Here is an 18,200-nt window from a genome sequence, read left to right as displayed (position 1 = left end):
ATCAGGCCCATTATGTTAAAACTACATAAACATACTAGATTATTCTTGAGACAAACAATAGTCTTGCGTGAAAATCTGGCATGTGTACAAAGGTCCCCCAAGGGACATCGCCTGCCCCTTCTGCCTGACTGCTATTTTTTTTTGTTTTTTAAACATTCTTTATAAATTTTTGGTAAAAGGCAATAGGGTGGGGTGAAACAAACAGCTGAAAATGAACAATCAGTCGAAAATACATACCATGAGTTACAGATAGAAACATGGATATGGGGGGTCAACAGTCCATAAACAATTAAATATAACGCGCACCACGGTGGCTCAGAGGTTAGCACTCTGGCCTTTGCAGCGCTAAGTTCGAATATGAGCCAGGACACTATCTGCATGGAGTTTGCAGGTTCTCCCTGTGTTTGTGTGCGTTTCTTTCGGGTAATCTGGTTTCCTCCTACATTCCAAAAACATGCAGTTAATTGGCTTCCTCTCAAAAAAAATTGACCTTAGACTGATATAAAGACATATGACTATGATAGGGACATTAGATTGTTTGAGGGACAGCTAACGACATGACTATAGATTTTGTACAGCGCTGTGTAATATGTTGGTGATAAATAAATACTGTGTAATAATAATGATATACAAATGACAATATTTCACCAAGTGCAAGAAACCAAGCAGAATTACAAACAAAACAGATCAAGGAAGCAACACACAATAGCTGCTGTGTGTTATTGTTAAAGAGCAACTATACTCTAAATACAAGAAAAAAAAATAAACACCTTCAATCCCGCAGGGCAGACTGATCACTCCGGGAATGTCGGGCATCTGGTCCCGCGTCGTCCCGACAACTGTCCCAGAGCCGCCACTCCGGGCACCTCCATCTTCGTCTTTTCTTCCAGGTTCTTCGTCCTACGTCACCCAACCCAGGGGCGAGATCGGGTAACGTAGGATGAAAACAATTTTCTCTTTTAGCAAAAAGGCTCCTTCTGCGCATGCCCGAAATGCTAGGACAAGCGTAGAATGAGCGCCCATGAGCCTGGGATGCCTGATGTAGGTATCTAAGGAGGCTTTGCGCTCCCATTCATTCTCGACTGCCTAGGCGGCCGAGAGTTAGGGGGCAGTGCTGCACCCTTTTTCTTAAAATAAGGGTGCTCTACCCTTTTATGTAAAGTGAAAATTCTGAGTATAGGTACGCTTTAAGGTTTAGTTTCACTTTAAATAGTTTACTGTATTCCACTTTAACTCAAGGCAATACACTGCAAAAAACATGAATAAGCCACAAGATTTACATATATAATTATTATTTTTTTAATTAGAAAAGAACTGTTTATCATGCGTGACACAAGCGTGTTTATTAAGCTAAATGCTGATTTATTCTATTGCAGAATATTTCCCAGCAGTAATTTCTTTACAGCCTCAAACTTTGCACCAAGAGAATTGGTATGTTTTTTTTTATTCCAGGCACATGCATGTTTCATTTGGCTCAGTTACATTGTTTGACATATCCTTACATAGCATAATGCCAGAAGGAGTGTGGCCATCTTTCCTGATCCCTCCCAGTCCTATCAATTTTCCTTGTACACACAGTGTACACATGACTCTCTTCCCTCTAGTTTTAGATTGCAATGGCTGCATGTAAAAAGCAGACTGTTTTCCTTCTGGTGTTTGTGTTACAGTTCCTGTTTCTTCATGGTGCCAAAATCCTGACAATATGCTTCATAGGTGAGTCCTTCCACTTATATTTCATATACAACAGTGTATAGTTCTTGTATTGTTTAACTTCTGATACATTTACAATCCTGAAATACTGAGAGTAAAACTTTTTGAGTCTTGCCTCCATCATATGTGTTATGTAGTTATAGTTGAGAGAATTGTAGGTATATAGTAATTTAAAAAAAATGCCATTCTTACTAGTAATCTGCTATTGTGAGTAGTTTGCAATCTAGAAATGATGTAAACTTGTCCAAAAAATCATTGCTTTTCCTAAATCTGTGTTTTGCACAAAGAACAGTTCTATTCCTTTAACTCTGCAGCTGAATTTTTTGCAAGTTACACAAACACTAAAAATAAACTTTAGTTCTGGTACAAAGATTGCAACAATTCTACTGAGTAAAGGGCAATTGGATCAAACAGCAGCAGAAGCACTGGAAATAAAAGTGTAACTATCAGCAAAGCATAATGTTTTTTTTATTTATGACTTTTTAATGATAAAATAAAAATACTAAATAAAAATTTAGTATTTTCTGGCAGTTAAGAACACTAACTAGGCTTAACAATCATCATTTTTTATTCATTTAGCTCAACACAGAACTAAATGTAAAATAAAATCACTTGGAACCAGGGAGCTTCTTTCTGCAATAAAATAAACTTCTGTGCCTGATGAAATTGTTTTAAAAATAAACTCGCCTGCAGGCAATGCCATCTTCACCTGGACCTTTTTCATGTTGGGATCCAGACGAGAATGGTGTACCTCCATGCTCAGTGTTCTTTACAAATAAAATTTGTGGCGATTATGTATGCATCATTGCAGAAGGCGTATCATTGTTAAGCATTAAACAACCTGCCTGCTTGTATTTTTTTCTATTTAGTTCCACTTGAAAGAACAATTTCAGCCACAAGATAAAATCTTTCCAATGGTTTTAAATTAGGAATAACTTCCCCAGGTTCCCCACTCCTTCTATTATTTCCTTTGCTGTGTGTGTGTTGGTAAAAATGGCCACAGTTTAGTCCCAACTGAGCCGTACTTTTAGCGCTGTGACAGTGAGGAACGGAACTCAGATTTATTGAAGCTTGCCAATTTCTCCCCTTGGCCAATCACCTACTATTCACAGAATACAAGGTGGTCAGGAAATGATCAATGACCAGGAGGCACAATCAGGTTTTTAGATACATGCACTTTTATGCTTTAACTTTTGCAAGATCCAGCAATAAAAATCATTAGTCAGCTCTTGGTCTGGATAAGCTGGGTTGGCCCGTTCTGGACATTTCATTTTCAAGCAGTCATTTTAATAATTTAAAATTTGCACCACTTGTAGAATATTTTTATTACTGTGGAATTATTTTTTTTTTGCCTTAGAGAGCCCTTTGGATCTTGGCATAATGAAACCATACACATCAACAGCACAGGGAACACTAGATTTATTAAAGTAATTATTATTATTATTATTATTAATAATAATAATAATAATAATAATAATAAAAAACAGGATTTATTTAGCACCAACATATTACGCAGCACTGTACATAAATAGGGATTACAAATGACAGACAAATACAGACAGTGACACAGGAGGAGGGAGAGGACCCTGCCCCAAAGAGCTTACAATCTAAGAAGTGAGTATCACACAATAGGAGGGGGATATGAAAAGGTGGGTAAGTAGTGAGGGATTAAGTAGTTTAGTGAGACGTTTAAATAAAACAGATTCCACAGCATAATCCCTGAAAAAAAAATTTCTGTTCACTGGGCCCTAATATAAAGGTCCGTTTTCTAATTTAACAGAATTGAAAATGTAGGTGTGTACTTAGTTTTCCCATGTGACAAATTTGCATTGTCAATCATAGGAGAACAAATACACAAATTAATTTATATTTGTCAATTGTTCAAAACAAAATGAGTTATACACATAAGGGGCAGTGGGAATAAAGATCTAATGATTTCCTGTTCAAATATATTTTAAAAAGTCGCCATAAGTGGCAAATTATAAAATCGTTACTGTTATAGTTATTTATTTATTTCAGCTCAGTTCAGTTTTTCTGCTCTATGTTCGCTAGATACAAATGTGTTTAGAATATTAGCAGTGTGTTTAAAAAAGTGAATAAAGCTCAAAATCCTTACAATATTAAAAGCTTTTGTTTATATACATTAACAGAGAATATTTTGATAGATTAACATTTATTATCTCTACATTTAACAGGTTTCCCTTTCAAAAAGAAATCCCTTTTTTTCCCCAGTCACTTCTACTACCCATATTGATATTATCGTCCAACAATTTAGTAAAGAAATTATGCATTTAGAAAAATCTAGCAACATTCATTCCAATCTAATTTTTTACAACAAGAAGCATTAGGACAATTAGTAGAAAACAATGACATTACTATCAAACCTGCAGACAAAGGCGGAAATATAGGATAACTTTCAAAATGTGGAAATATTCAACAAGATCCTAAAAAAATTGCGGTTAGTACAAACCAATTTCATGGCATTATTTTAAACTGTACACAGTGGAGTTTTACAACTTGATCAATGAGGTATATGATAATGCTATAATCGACCAAGATCTAGGAATTTTTTTTACTGGTTGACAATTTGATTATTCCCGCCTTCTACTCACTTACAAAGATCCACAAGAATATGAGACAACCCCCAGAAACATCCATAGGGCCTGATTTATTTAGTCTCCCTATGGCTGGAGAACATACACTTTCATCAATGAACCTGCATGATCCAGCAAACCTAGAATAGATTTTGTCCAGAATTTCAAATATTTGCTTTAACAAATAGCAAATGACTCTGAAGAAATCCATTCCAGGTTTGCTGGATCACCCACCTTCACAAAAGTGTATCCTCTCCAGCCTTGGAGAGCTTTGATGAATAATGTGTTGCAGTGCTATTCATTTTAATTGGCACCACAACACAGTTAGGTGACATACTTATGTTGTAACAAGTAACAATACATTCTAGTGGGTTTCCATGTGTGCAGTTATCAAACAAGGGAATATTAGGATGCATTTGAATCTCATTGGTTTTCCCTGTGCTGCCTTAATGCAACATCTGGTAACTTATTATTATCATCAATATTAGCCAGTATTTATATGATGCTGATATTACGCAGCATTTTATAAAATCCATAGTCATATCACTACCCTGTTTCCCTTATGATAAGGCACTGTCTTATATTTTTTGAAATGCCAAAATATGCCCTAGGTCTTATTTTCAGGGGGATGTCTTATTTTTCCATGAAGAAGACTACAGTACACATTTATTGTTGAAAATCACCCATGATCACTCATGTGCCATTGATTGTCCCCTTCTGATCACTCTATGCCATTGACTGTCCCCTTCTGATCACTCATGTGCCATTGATTGTTTACTTCTGATCACTCATGTGCCATTGATTGTCCCCTTCAGATCACTCCGTGCCATTCATTTTCCCCTTCTGATCACTACCGTATGTGCCATTGATTGTCCCCTTCTGATCACTACCGTATGTGCCATTGATTGTCCCCTTCTGATCACTACCGTATGTGCCATTGATTGTCCCCTTCTGATCACTCATGTGCCTTTCATTGTCCCCTTCTGATCACTCATGTGCCATTGAGTGTCCCTTTCTGATCACTATGTGCCATTGATTGTCCCCTTCTGATCACTCTGTGCCATTGATTGTCCCCTTCTGATCACTCTGTGCCATTCGTTGTCCCCTTCTGATCACTCTGTGCCATTCATTGTCCCCTTCTGATCACTGACTCGCTGGGTAACAGACTCTGTTAGGGCAGGGATCAGCAGCTTGCTTGTCCTTTGAAGTTTCTTTCAGTTTCACTCTGCACTGCAGCCAGCATCGAGGAGTCACACGGAGGCACACAGTATCAGGTATCGGAAGATGTCTTATTTGCGGGGGGTGCTTTATTTTAATTGTTTGAGCAAAAATCGGGGGGTGGCTTATTTGATGGGGATGCCTTATCATCAGGGAAACACGGTAGCTGCTCCTCAAAAAAGCTCACAATCTAATGTCCCTACCATAGTCATATGTCATTATCACAGTCCAAGGCCAATTGTTGAGGGAAAGGCAGTTAACCCAGCTGCATGTTTTTTGGCATAATGTTCATTAACACGCATGCATTGACACATGGCAAAGCAGTTGCCCTAACATACCTGTTCCACTTTATAGATATTGCCATTCCCAACACAAGGCTTTGTTTGATTTTCCTACCATTTTCACCTTTTTCTATCCTTGCTTGCCTAAAGAAAGCCACACACTATATATCATGTTTAATCTACTTTGCAAAAATGATGAATCAGTCCAAACAATTCCATTTTAAAGCATTTACAATTGATATTGGGCAGAATGATAATTAAATCATCAGATGAGTTTTTTGATTAACCATCGTAATAAAATCAAAACTGCTTGATATATTATGATTAACAGTTTAATTGGATATAATAAATAATCACATTTCAGTTACATTGCTGAGCAAGTTCATAGTACATTAAATAGTTGTATTCAGATGCAAGCACTGATATAAATAAATTGCAGTTCTAATCTTAACGTAGTTTGAAAAAAAGCATTGAGAAAAGAAATCACATCTGTCAGCTTTTTAAAATGCACCTGGTCATCCTTGTCATTCAGTAACTTGCCTAGAAATGATCAAACTACGAGATACCTATACCACTCAGGTGCCATATCCACATCAAAATGTATACAATATTTATTTCCTAATTGATTATTGGACTTTCGAAACACCAAAATATCATTAGTCATCAAATAATTCTAAAAACATAATTTATTTCAACATTCATGAACTAGAAACATTATTATTATTACACGTTATTTATACAGTACTTACATATTACGCAGCACTTTACAAAGTCCATAGTTATGTCATTAGCTGTCCCTCAAAGGGGCTTACAATCTAATGTCCCTACCATAGTCATATGTCTTTCTAAGGTACATTTTTTGAAGGAAGCCAGTTAACCTATCTCCATGTTTTTGGAATGTGGGAAGAAACCGGAGTACCCAGAGCAAACCCACACTAACATGGGGAGAGCCTGCAAACTCTATGCAGATAGTGTCCTTACTGAGATTCGAACCTGGACCTAGCACTGTGAGAGCTAACCTCTGAGCCACCATGCTGCCTAACATGCATTGGCTATGAATCTACCTTTTTCAGTTCATGCCTTTTGAAAAAAGTTGCTTCTTTAGGAGGCATGGGACATCAAAGAGACAAAATATTCATAGATCTCATCACATTCAATATCCACCAGAACAGTCTAGCTGTATGTATGTGCATACAGGTTGACATTCAAAAATCTGGCAACCTCTGGACCTGAGGCGTGTCGGATTTTCTAACAAAATCTTGATTTTTTTACGGTATATATGCTGTATATATTTAACAGAAAATGACTACCTGTACAGTCCTTTAAACGGATGCTGAATCCATAATGGGGCTATACATAAATGAGAAGGAAAGACCAGGAAAGCACGTGCAAGCAAGACCCAACAGCTGATTCTGAAGTACAGCGCCATCAAAACATAAATGACGCCTCCAGAAAACAGTGTAAATTTGAAACTGTGCCCAGAAATCTGAAGGAACCAGATTATCGATGGCCGGATTCTTGAATGTCAACCTGTATTTGAATTTACAAAGGTCTTGCACAACAATATTAAACACAGCATACCACATTGAAATCAACTTATCTTGATACATTTTGGCACATGGGATGTATGGCACATTTCTTCAAAATCTTTATATCTTATATTTCATGATTCAGACATCTTTAAATCCATCCTTTATCTGTTGGTTAAGGTCTGTGCAGTCATACAGAGAGCTCTATGATCTGCCACAACAACATTGTTGGACCACTCAAATTTAGCATTTGTGCAGTGGTCCCCCCCCCTCCCCCGCCGGCAACGTACACACGCACAGGCGTCACTGGGACCCCCCGGTGACTCATCGAGTGCAGAAGCCGGCTGGCGGAATAAGGAAGAAGACAGAGATTGCGGCGATGGACAGTGCGGGACGCCGGCAGATCAGGTAAGGCTGTATTTACGGTTACCTCCCATAGGTTACCACTTTCAGCGACTTTTTTCTACCCTGAGTCACACTCGGGGTTACCGCTAGGAAGGTTAATGGCAGTAATGAATTCCCCAATGAGGAATGTTTCCATAAATATAAATAGCCCCAATAGAGGAGGACACACCAGGGTACCTCCCGCTTGTCCTCCCCCTCTACTTCCTCTTAGAATTGATTATTGCTGTGTGTACAATGGTCATTTTTTTTAGTGTCACTGGAAAAGTTCAGCAACATAAATTTGATGTGTGAGCCTACCAATTTACAGGTTGGGTTTGCAAAAATATCATATGTCAGTGGGTGATGACTGATCTGTTCAGATATTCCCTGAGCAGTCCCCGTGAAATATTTCTTAGTTTACATAGAATGTGAACCATTCACAGTTTCTCTGTTTGGAATCATTCATGTGCTGTAGTAGCAGAAGTCAATGTGCGTGAGAGCTGAGACACTCCCCCCTACGGATAAGGTTACGAAGTACACAGTTGCGTGCTACTATTATGTAAATGATATAGGCATTCTCACGCACATCAATATGGGGATCATTACCTGGAATTTCATTGAACGAGAGTGTGTGGGAGATGCTGCAGATGTAATGACAACTGTATTCTCTACATTCTTCCCATACAACTGAATATTTCAAATATTAACTCAACTGAAAATGACATAGACAAAAATGATGGAACCCTGAAATTAAAATGTTATTGCTCAACCAGCAAAGGCAATTACTGCAAACAATCAATTTCTGTTTTTTTTTCAATGAGGCTTCTGCACTTATATATAAATTATAAGGTTATACCTGGTAGTTTGAATTATTTTCCTAAACATATTGCTCCAGCTGTTTTGGGTTTGAAGGATGGCTTCTCCAAGCTAAATGTTTCAGTTCATAGAATTCCAATGTTTGTTCTTAGTCATTTTGGGTGATTTTAGCTGTGTTGAGTTATTGTACTATTTGAGGATCCAAAACCTGTGAATAAGGCTGGGTGCAATAATTGTCGTTGGAAAAGATCTTTCACAATCCTTTTCCAGGACAAAAGACTGAATAATGCATGAATGAGCACTGTACATATAGCACTGTTTTGCTGTATGGAAAAAGTCAGGGGGTAGAAAGAGTGAGTGGCACCCTGCTGTGCTCTCTCTCCCCTTCACTTTCATTATGATCGTTCGCCGTTCATCGAGAAACACTGTACACACGTCAGATTCTCGTCCAATATCAGCCCTAAGGCAATTATCAGAGGAGACATATTTGCCAAGGGTCACAAGTCATCCTCCCTTAGGCCAGGAATGAGGAAATGGAAAAATCATGTTCTAAAAAGGTAATTATGTACAAAATAAAGCAATGAACTGACAGGGTGGGGAAGGACGCTAATGAGAGTAAGTCAGCTTTGTGCTAAAGGTTCTTTATTCTCACTATCTGTCATTCCCTGATATTTAGAAATATTCTCTGGTAGAGAATCTTCCAGGTTCATGTGTATTAAATGACAGTGATTGGTGCTCACATTCCTTTGAAGTTACTTTTGACAGTGGACAGCGGTCATCATAGGCACTCTGCAGCCCCATGCTCTACAATACATTAGTTGTTCTGACACCTTTCTCTCATTAACAACATTAAGTTTTTAGCACATTGTACATTCTAGTTCGTAGTTCTCTTGTTGGATTGGACCAGACGTGTTTATCCTTCCTCCCATATGTATCAATAAGCCCTGGGTGCTCATAACCTTGTTGCCAGTTCCTCCTTTAAAAACTTTTGGTAGGTACCAGCCACAGCATACCAAAACATTCCATAAGACCTGATGTTTTGCACATGCACTGACCCCAGTTATCATAATTTGGCCCTTGTCAAGTCACTTAGACTCTTTGCATTTGCCCATTTTTCCTGTATCTAACACATTGCCTTCAATATACTTATATTCTAGTTTTTTCATGTCAATAATTAATTAGAGTGTGGTAGGACAGAGGGTTGGGGGTTTGTTTGCTCATAGTGCATTTTAAATCTTACATTTTGCTTTATCTGTTTCCCTTTCCCCCCTTATCAACATGCTAATTAAATTCTTCATTAAACAAGAAAAAAAGAATTCCTTTGTTGGTCATCCTCATTGTTGAGATTTTTCCAGTTATGTCAGTTTTAATTTTTGTTTATATTGCTTGTGCTACAGGTGGGAGTCATTACCTCTTGATGGATGAGATCACCCGAATCCTCCATAACAATGGGCATGAAGTAAGAATGTTTCTGCAGTTCGGGGAAGGAAATCTTCCAGGTTGGTTTGCGAGTACGGTAGAATTCTAAATCTCAGATTGGCTAATAATTACAAATTAAGTAATTAAAAATATATTTGTGCAAGTTTGTTAAACGTTGCTACAAGGATGGTGTCAAAAACTACACACAGCCAAATTACAACCATTTAGAACCAGCGTTCCATTGCTTCCTGTTTTGAAGATCTTTCTGTACTCTCCTTCTAATGGGTGCCAGACAGAACAAAAAAATTAGGACATTTTACCCTCAATTCTCACCCTCTGTCTTGTATCAAATACATTATGAACCTGTTTGCTTGGTGGTTAGCACTGTCACCTTGCAGCATTAAAATCCCAGAACTTTAAATTCATGAAGTTTTGATGTTTTCCCTGTATGTACAATATATTTGTTAAGGAACTCTGTTTTCTTTCCACACCCCCCCCCCCCACCCCACCCCCCAAAAAAAAACCAAAAACAAAACACAATGGTAGATTAATTGGCTTTCTCCCAAAATTGGCCACAGACGGTTTCAAGGACATTGGATTACAGTTGGAACATTGGACTGTGAGCTCTTCTGATGCACAATTATTAACATGACTGTCGAATGCTGTGATTTATAGAGGCTTACATAATATTAATAAAAATACATATTATTATGCCCCAAGGGGATACAAACAACAATAAAAACATGCATTCTACTAGGATATAAAAGCATTGCAATCTCTGTTTGCCTTTTATTGCTCCCTCTATTCCCACGAAAGAAAAATTCCTCACTTCCTGTGAAGGAAGAGGAGTATCTTAGGGGTAAGTGTACAGACACCATTTTAAACTAAAAATATGATGACCAGATAGATGTTTTCAGCTGCTATCAAAAAACCATAAAAAAAAAATAGGTTGGAGTTGGGCTGTGATATACAGCCACTTATGAACACGGGATGCCTTCTTGAGCCCTAGTTTACAATATCCAATGGTGGAAAATGTTCATTTCTGTGGCAGTTGAGAATTAGGATTGTGCTCCTGTATAGTCAATTAATTGACACATACTGACAATTGTGACAATTGTAAGTATCTAAAATTTAAAAACTTCTTGTCTTAAAGAGCTAGAAATCTTGCAAGCCTTGCCAACTATTTTCCCCCGACATTGAGATGGCCTCAGGGACCAATAGACATACCCAATGGATAGGGAAAAGGGATTGGTTGGGAAATAGTCCTAAAGTCAAAGAGTGGTCCCAAGTCAATTGAGCTTGTGAGAGTCACACACAGGAGTTTTTTCTTGAAAATAAATATAATAATTAGCATCTTGTGTGTGTTTCTCACAGGGTCACTTGCACAAAAGGCAAAACTTTGCTTCTGTTTCTGTTTGCGTGTGTAGAATAACTGCTCCCCTGCTGCTTGCTGGCATTCCTGCTTTCCAATCGTACATCACAGCAGGCGTAACAGGTATTGGACTCAACCTGCAGGAGACAGGAAAAGGACATCAGCAGCATTCCAACAAACAGTTCAGAAAGGTAAGTATATGGTTGCTTTTTTACAGGGTTTTGCATTGTATACAGAGAACCTTAGGTGAGAAGGTAATTTGAAATAATTATAATTTATCTTTTCCTATATAAATAAATATGTATTTGCACAATCTGCTAGCTTAATTATGAGGAGTAATTTACCAGATTACATATTGGCAGCAAGACCTAGGATAATAGTAGCGAAAGTACACATAACTAATAAACCATATTTGATTTGCAGGTTACAAGCCACCACCAAGTCCATATCCTGTGTCCACCTATTCCCTTGATGAGAAATATCTTCAGGAGTTTACAGATCTTTTTATAGAAAATCAAAAAGAGTTCCTAGTGGGCAGGTATGGTACAATATATTTAGCAGGATTCAAAGAGGGGTTAAGGAAACCAGGTTCATATTCAGCAAAAGTCCAAGCCAGGGAACCAAAAACATACTCAATACTCTAAAAAATGGGGAACCAGAAACATACTATAGAAGCTACAAGTAGAGGAGGGACTCAAAAACATACCATAAAAGCTTTAAGAGTAGGGAGGCCCAGAACCATACTATTAGAGCTTCGAAAGAGGGCACATTCTATTAAAACTCCAAGGAAATTGATCAAAAAACCTTTCCTTGTGCCTGCACAGTTCTGGAGCTACAAGGTGGCATTATGACCACAAATGTATAGGGAACATTTTTCCACTGGCAATGTAAATGGTAAAGAAAACCTATAATGACTGTATTTACAAGTGGTGTATACTTTCTTGTGTTGCTGCTCTTAAAGGGTAAGATACAACAGCTTGTTGTGACTATTACAGCAATGGGTTTATATTACACTGTTCTGTGTTTAGTAGAAGTGGTGGATGACTGTAAAGCCACCTGATCACTTCTACTGACTGATAAATGATTACTCCTCCATCACTGTGCTCAAGCTCACATGTGAGCCATGGTCCACCACAGGGATAATTCCAAGTTACTGAGTCCCTGATCACCAGTCTCCTATGTGCTGAAGGGACAGTGAATGCTACACAATATATACAGATACACAATATATATTTTGTAGTTATTTAACTACGCGTTTGGGTAGTTTGTAGCTGTGTCTATGGCAAAAAAGGGAGCTTTTAATTGTTTTCAAACTTTTGCCTAGATTTTTTGAAAACACAAGGTGGCTAACACATCTCTTCTGTGACAGTACATACTACCGGTATTAGATACTATTCCCTCCTCTGCACTCTGCAAAGACAACCTACGTTAACCTGGATCTCACAGATCTAAACAACTCCAAGGTGCACAGAACCAAGTGCTTCTGGGTTGACATAGGCTCTAACTGTAGTACTTTAACAGTACAAGTTAAACCTGTGCACAGATACCTAAGAAATGTACTGGTTTGTACTGGCTTTTAAAGGTTGCAACATTCTTCCGCGCTGAACTCCCCACCAGGCACATAGCTAGTAGGTTCTTACAAGCTTCCAATACCAGTGACAATGGCAGTCCCTTTCCCTGTTTGTGTTTGAGTACCCTCTGTTTCCCACTTGCCAGCACACATCTTAGGAAAAGTTACTCTGAAAATGGCATGGTGAAGGGTAAAGGTGAGAACAGTGTAGTATTTGCGGGGGTTGATTTGGGGGCTGAAGGGACATCAGATCATGGATATGGTGCTGAGTTGGCTTACCTAATTTTAAACTCAATATGCTATGGGGTATAGGTCCACACCTTATAGGGGAGATCATGGTATGGATGTTCTTCATTCGTCATCATGACCATGAATGACCCAGACCCCCACATTTAAACCTGGGATGTGTGTGTGGGGAAGGGGGTTCCAGAAAAGGGGAGCATTTCCTGATCTTCAAAAGTAATCTAATAATCAGGTTATATTCTGTAAATGGTAAGTTTAACTTTGTGGAATCATCTTTCCTTGCAGGCGTGGAATTCAATATATCCTTACATTTATGAAAGAGCTGTCTTACCAGTGCAACAAAACTTTACACCAATCAGAAATCTTGAATTTCTTGAAGAAGGAACAATTTGACATTGCGGTGGTGGACTCATTTAACCCCTGTACTTTCCTAGTTGCTGAGAAGTTGGGACTTCCATTTATTGCTTTCTTTCCAGGGATTATGGCCAATGCTGACCGTGTAGGAATGCCAAGTCCTTTATCCTATATCCCAGTGTTCCATACGCAGCTCACTGACCAGATGGATTTCTTTGGACGTTTGAAGAATTTGGTGACGTTCATGGGTTCATCTGTAGTTTTTAAAGTGATTGACTCCCTGTTTGATGATGTCATTAAAGAGCATTTTCCTGCTGAGTCTAGACCTAATATACCTGACCTTCACTTGAAAGCTGAGCTCTGGCTGTACAACATAGACTTCACCCTTGAATTTCCCCGTCCCCTCCTTCCCCACATTCAGTTCATTGGAGGACTGTTGGCCAAGCCAGTAAAACCATTATCGCAAGTGAGTATACCTGAATCACCTTTGGTATTCATATGGTTTATACCATATAATTAGGATGTAACCAATAGATTTGCTGAGACAACTATAAGCAAATAGGTATGTAGGCTGCTGTTTACCTTTACAACAGGCTCACAGCTGCTGGTTGCATTGGTTACTAGCAGCAGCAATACCATTTGCTATTTAAATAGATCACAGTTGTTTGGTTATGCCGTATCCATAGTTTCACCAGCCTTAGTATGACCTCCTTCTAGTATAATATTCCTGTCTCATGACAGAGCAGCATCCCAATTCTATGGTCAGTTCAAATATTTTATATATTATTTACTTATTTTCAGGAACTGGAGGATTTTATATCTGAGTCCGGGGATACTGGTTTTATTGTGGTGACTCTGGGATCAATGTTGTCCTCAGTCCCTCTGGAGGAATTCCTCAAGGAGATGAATAATGGATTTGCTAAGATTCCGCAGAAAGTGATCTGGAGGTATCATAAGTCAAAGTGGCCGCAAGAGGTGGAAATTCCTCCCAACGTGAAGATTATGGACTGGCTGTCACAAAATGATTTACTGGGTGAAAATCTTTTATTATTATTCCCTATCCATATCCAATTGGCTTGAATGGGATTGACCACTGGGTCTATTTAACAACTTCATATGTTTAATAATTTCAGTTGCACTTAAAATTATAAGCATTGCCAAAACTAGCTTCTTCCTTACTGCTTCTTTCTTCTACCAAAACTATCTTTTCCCTTGCCCTATACTTGCTCAGTCCCAGCTGCAGACGTAGTCAATGGTGGGCCCCTGTGCAGAACTGACTTCAGGCTTTTGTGGGATCCCATGTGGGTAGGGTTCAGCACCTCGCACAGTGGCACAATTTGGACCCCTATCTCTGTCTCTGCCCTTTCCCTAAAAACTCTGCCTTCATTTCTGCTCCCACTGTCCTCCCTTCCCCATTTTAACTTTGTCTTCCCTTCCACGATCCTATCAGAGTCCATCATTCCAATGTACTAATGGTATTATCTGTGATAACATAGCTATGTTGTGGTGAGCTACCAATAAAAGGTGTTTTTTTATTATATTTAATGAGGTTTATTACAATTTATTGATAGAGTAAGATTGATACCTTTAAAAGCCTTAATATCATTTTATTTTTGTCCTATTGATATTATATTTGGGGTTGTGGTATCATGTATAATTAAGAGAACTTTTATAAGTATTGTCCATCATTCTCCTACCCTAACTTTGCCCTTTCCCCCACCTAACTGTCTTTTTTTTCCCCATCCAGACTTGGCCTTCCCTTCTCATACTTTAAAACTCTCTCCTCCCTTTTCCATCATAACTTTGCACTCCCTTCCCTTATCCTATTTCATCCCTTCCCTGTGATCTTTTTTTTTTCTCACCCACAGTGTTGTCCCTTTCCCTACTGCAACTCTGTCCTCCCTTTTTCCATCCTAACCGATGAACGAGAATTGTTGCTGGAAGCGAACCACTGTCCCGGCAGATCTGATTGGGCAACGACTGTTCGCAATCTATTGTGTGTATGGTCGTTCAGGGATCTAGGATGGTTCTGCAGTACACTTTTTCCTTTACATGCCACTTCCTGCATCGTTCAAACGATCGTATCTAGCGTGTGTACATTATTGGTGGATTATATTTGAACGATCGTATTGTTACAGCATGTACAGAATTGTGCACAATATGATCAATCAAAATAATTGTGCATAATCGTTGATCTGTCGTTAGTCGTTCGTTTTCGAATGACAATTATTGCACGTGTGTACCTAGCTTAATTCTTTCTTCCCTTTTCCTATCTTAGCTCTGCCTTCCTGGCCCCATTTCACTCTTTTGTTCCATTCTCCTGACATTTTTTTTAATAATATTTATAATAATATTTTTAATATTTTTGCTAATTGCAGGGCACCCTAAAGTGCGTCTTCTGGTGACACATGGAGGAATGAACAGTTTGATGGAGGCTGTGTATCATGCCGTTCCCGTTCTTGGAATTCCACTGTTTGGAGATCAGTATGAAAACATGGCCAGAGTAGAAGCTAGACAAATGGGAACTTTTATTCCTCCTGAGGAACTTAAGGCTAAAAAATTTGCAAAGACTATTCAGCACATCATAGAAAATAAAAGGTAATTGTTGGCAGTGCAATATCTGAGGGTCCTGCAATCGTCTCACACATTGCACAGCATTTTTGAATCTGGCAAAGAATCTATTGTGGGCCAAAACAAAATGCTACAGTTTTAGCCTAAACAGATGAAATACAATAAGAACCTAGGACTCCTTACTCCAGTTAGCACCATCCACTGAACAGGAAAGATCCTTATGCAACCTTTAACTCAGGTATCATCTATAAAATATAGCCCAGGACAAATATGAAGTTGGGTTACCAAATGCATAACGTTCCAGCTCCCTGCACTTTTGTTACTAACATTTTATCTAGCTGTTTTCCAACAGATTATCCAAGACAAATTATTTTGCTTGTCTTGGGCAAAAATCTGACACGTGTACAGTGGTCCCCCAATATCATTTATCAATCCGCCTGCTTATTCTCTTCCTTCCCCTCTTCATAGGACAGAATGGTGCTGTGTGTGTTGTGCTTGTTCATTCATCTGTCACTGGAAACAATCACAAGAAGCTTGTTTCCAGTAGCAGTGATCTAATGTCTATCCCCCCTCTAATTGTGTGCTACTTTTCCCACCTCTTAGATTGTAAGCTCTTCTCTCCTCCTGTGTCACTGTCTGTATCTTTCTGTCATTTGCAACCCCTATTAATATCTTGGCACTATATAAATACTATTTAATCATAATAATACTGTATTTGACATCTGTATAGGGCTTTTTCAGTAGTCTTATGTCTCCCTGTGATGGCTGGTTGCTGTCTGGGTGAACAGTCATAAAGATAGATAAAAGTTAATTACACATCCCCAAGGCAATATATCTACCTGGTTTCTGCATACAATCTTGGCTTTAGAGATTAGCCCTTTAAAATGTCATTTTTGTTTTCAAGATAAAAAATTTTCTGACATTTGATATTATGTCAATCCAAAAGAACTGTTTTGTGTGGTGTGATAAGATCATGATCATTCAAAGGAATGCTGTGCGGCAGGAAAAAGAGGGAAAATATTACTTTTGCTTAATTTGCCCTAATAGTGAAGAATCCAGAAGTTGGCAATGTGCTTATATTAAATCTCTGTTTTAAAATCACTTTGGACAAGTGAAAAATTTGTCTTTGACCCTGATTCCATTTATGTGTTCACAGCTACAAGACATCAGTAATGAAGCTGCAAACTATTAGGAGGTCACAACCCTTTCCACCCGACCAGGTATTATTGAGATGGGTGGACCACATAATCCAATCCGGTGGTGGCGGTCATCTTCATCCCTATTCCTACAAACAGCCCTGGTATCAGAAATGGCTGCTAGATGTCATTCTCTTCCTCTTAGTGTGTCTCGCTGTGGCTGTCTACCTCACAAAGGCTCTTTTCAGGTTGATCATTAGAAAATTATGTTCTTCAGGAAAGTTAAAGAGAAACTAACAACATTCTTCATTGTTTTGAAAATGAAAAAAGATTTTATTGTGGTCATAGTATGGAATTTTTAAAGTATCAGCAATGTTTTGTAGCCATTTATTACTAATCCTCAGGGACACTGCTACCATGGAAGACTAAAATGTATTCTTTCAAGTGGATCTGTATCAGATAGAAAAATACTTGCCACTGCCCCAGCTTTGCCGACTGATGTGTAAATCACCTGTATACCTTGGTGCTCTCAGAGGTTCCTCCTGCCGACCCCTCCGTCATCTCAGGACACAGTAGTGTGGGGGAGACTGCTTTGTGTACGTTAAATCTGTATTTTGTTTATGATTGTTAATGTAATTCCATCCTTTAGTATAATATTTTGTTTATTTCTCATGTCTTTTGTATATTTTTCTCTTTATACACATGCTGGCCAAGCAGTCCAATAAAAGGGATTGATGAAGTGACAATTTTCAACACTGACAAGGGTGCTGTTCTGTATGTTATGTATTGCATACTTTGCTGCTGTATAAACCCTACTGTGCCAAGAGTGTTGCTAAGAATGAAAGAGGAGCTGTCACAGATTTTCTTTTGTAATGGTGGAATGCTGGCAGTACTGAAGTCCTTTGATTGATTCAGGGAGCAAAGATAGCTTACGGCAAAATGGGGCCATAGGCAAGGCAGAAACTTTGGCTCTCCATTTTTTCACCTGACATTAGTAATATTA

At 38.5% G+C, this 18,200-nt stretch overlaps 1 protein-coding gene across 1 annotated transcript; it reads left to right on the top strand.

Annotated features, from left to right (window-relative positions):
- Positions 1–1,557: 1,557 nt before the first annotated feature.
- LOC140334303 (UDP-glucuronosyltransferase 3A1-like) lies at positions 1,558–17,862 on the top strand. The gene is made up of 7 exons (XM_072416592.1): positions 1,558–1,713; positions 9,930–10,031; positions 11,747–11,861; positions 13,422–13,956; positions 14,292–14,523; positions 15,869–16,088; positions 17,218–17,862. The coding sequence occupies exons 1-7, from the start codon at positions 1,617–1,619 to the stop codon at positions 17,492–17,494; spliced, it is 1,578 nt and encodes a 525-aa protein (XP_072272693.1). The 5' UTR covers positions 1,558–1,616; the 3' UTR covers positions 17,495–17,862.
- The last annotated feature ends 338 nt before the right edge of the window (positions 17,863–18,200 follow it).

The sequence above is a fragment of the Pyxicephalus adspersus genome, chromosome 6, assembly GCF_032062135.1.
Source record: "Pyxicephalus adspersus chromosome 6, UCB_Pads_2.0, whole genome shotgun sequence".
Classification (NCBI taxonomy): Eukaryota; Metazoa; Chordata; class Amphibia; order Anura; family Pyxicephalidae; genus Pyxicephalus; species Pyxicephalus adspersus.
Note: the sequence above shows the minus strand (reverse complement) of the source record. Positions and strands in the feature narration are given on the sequence as shown.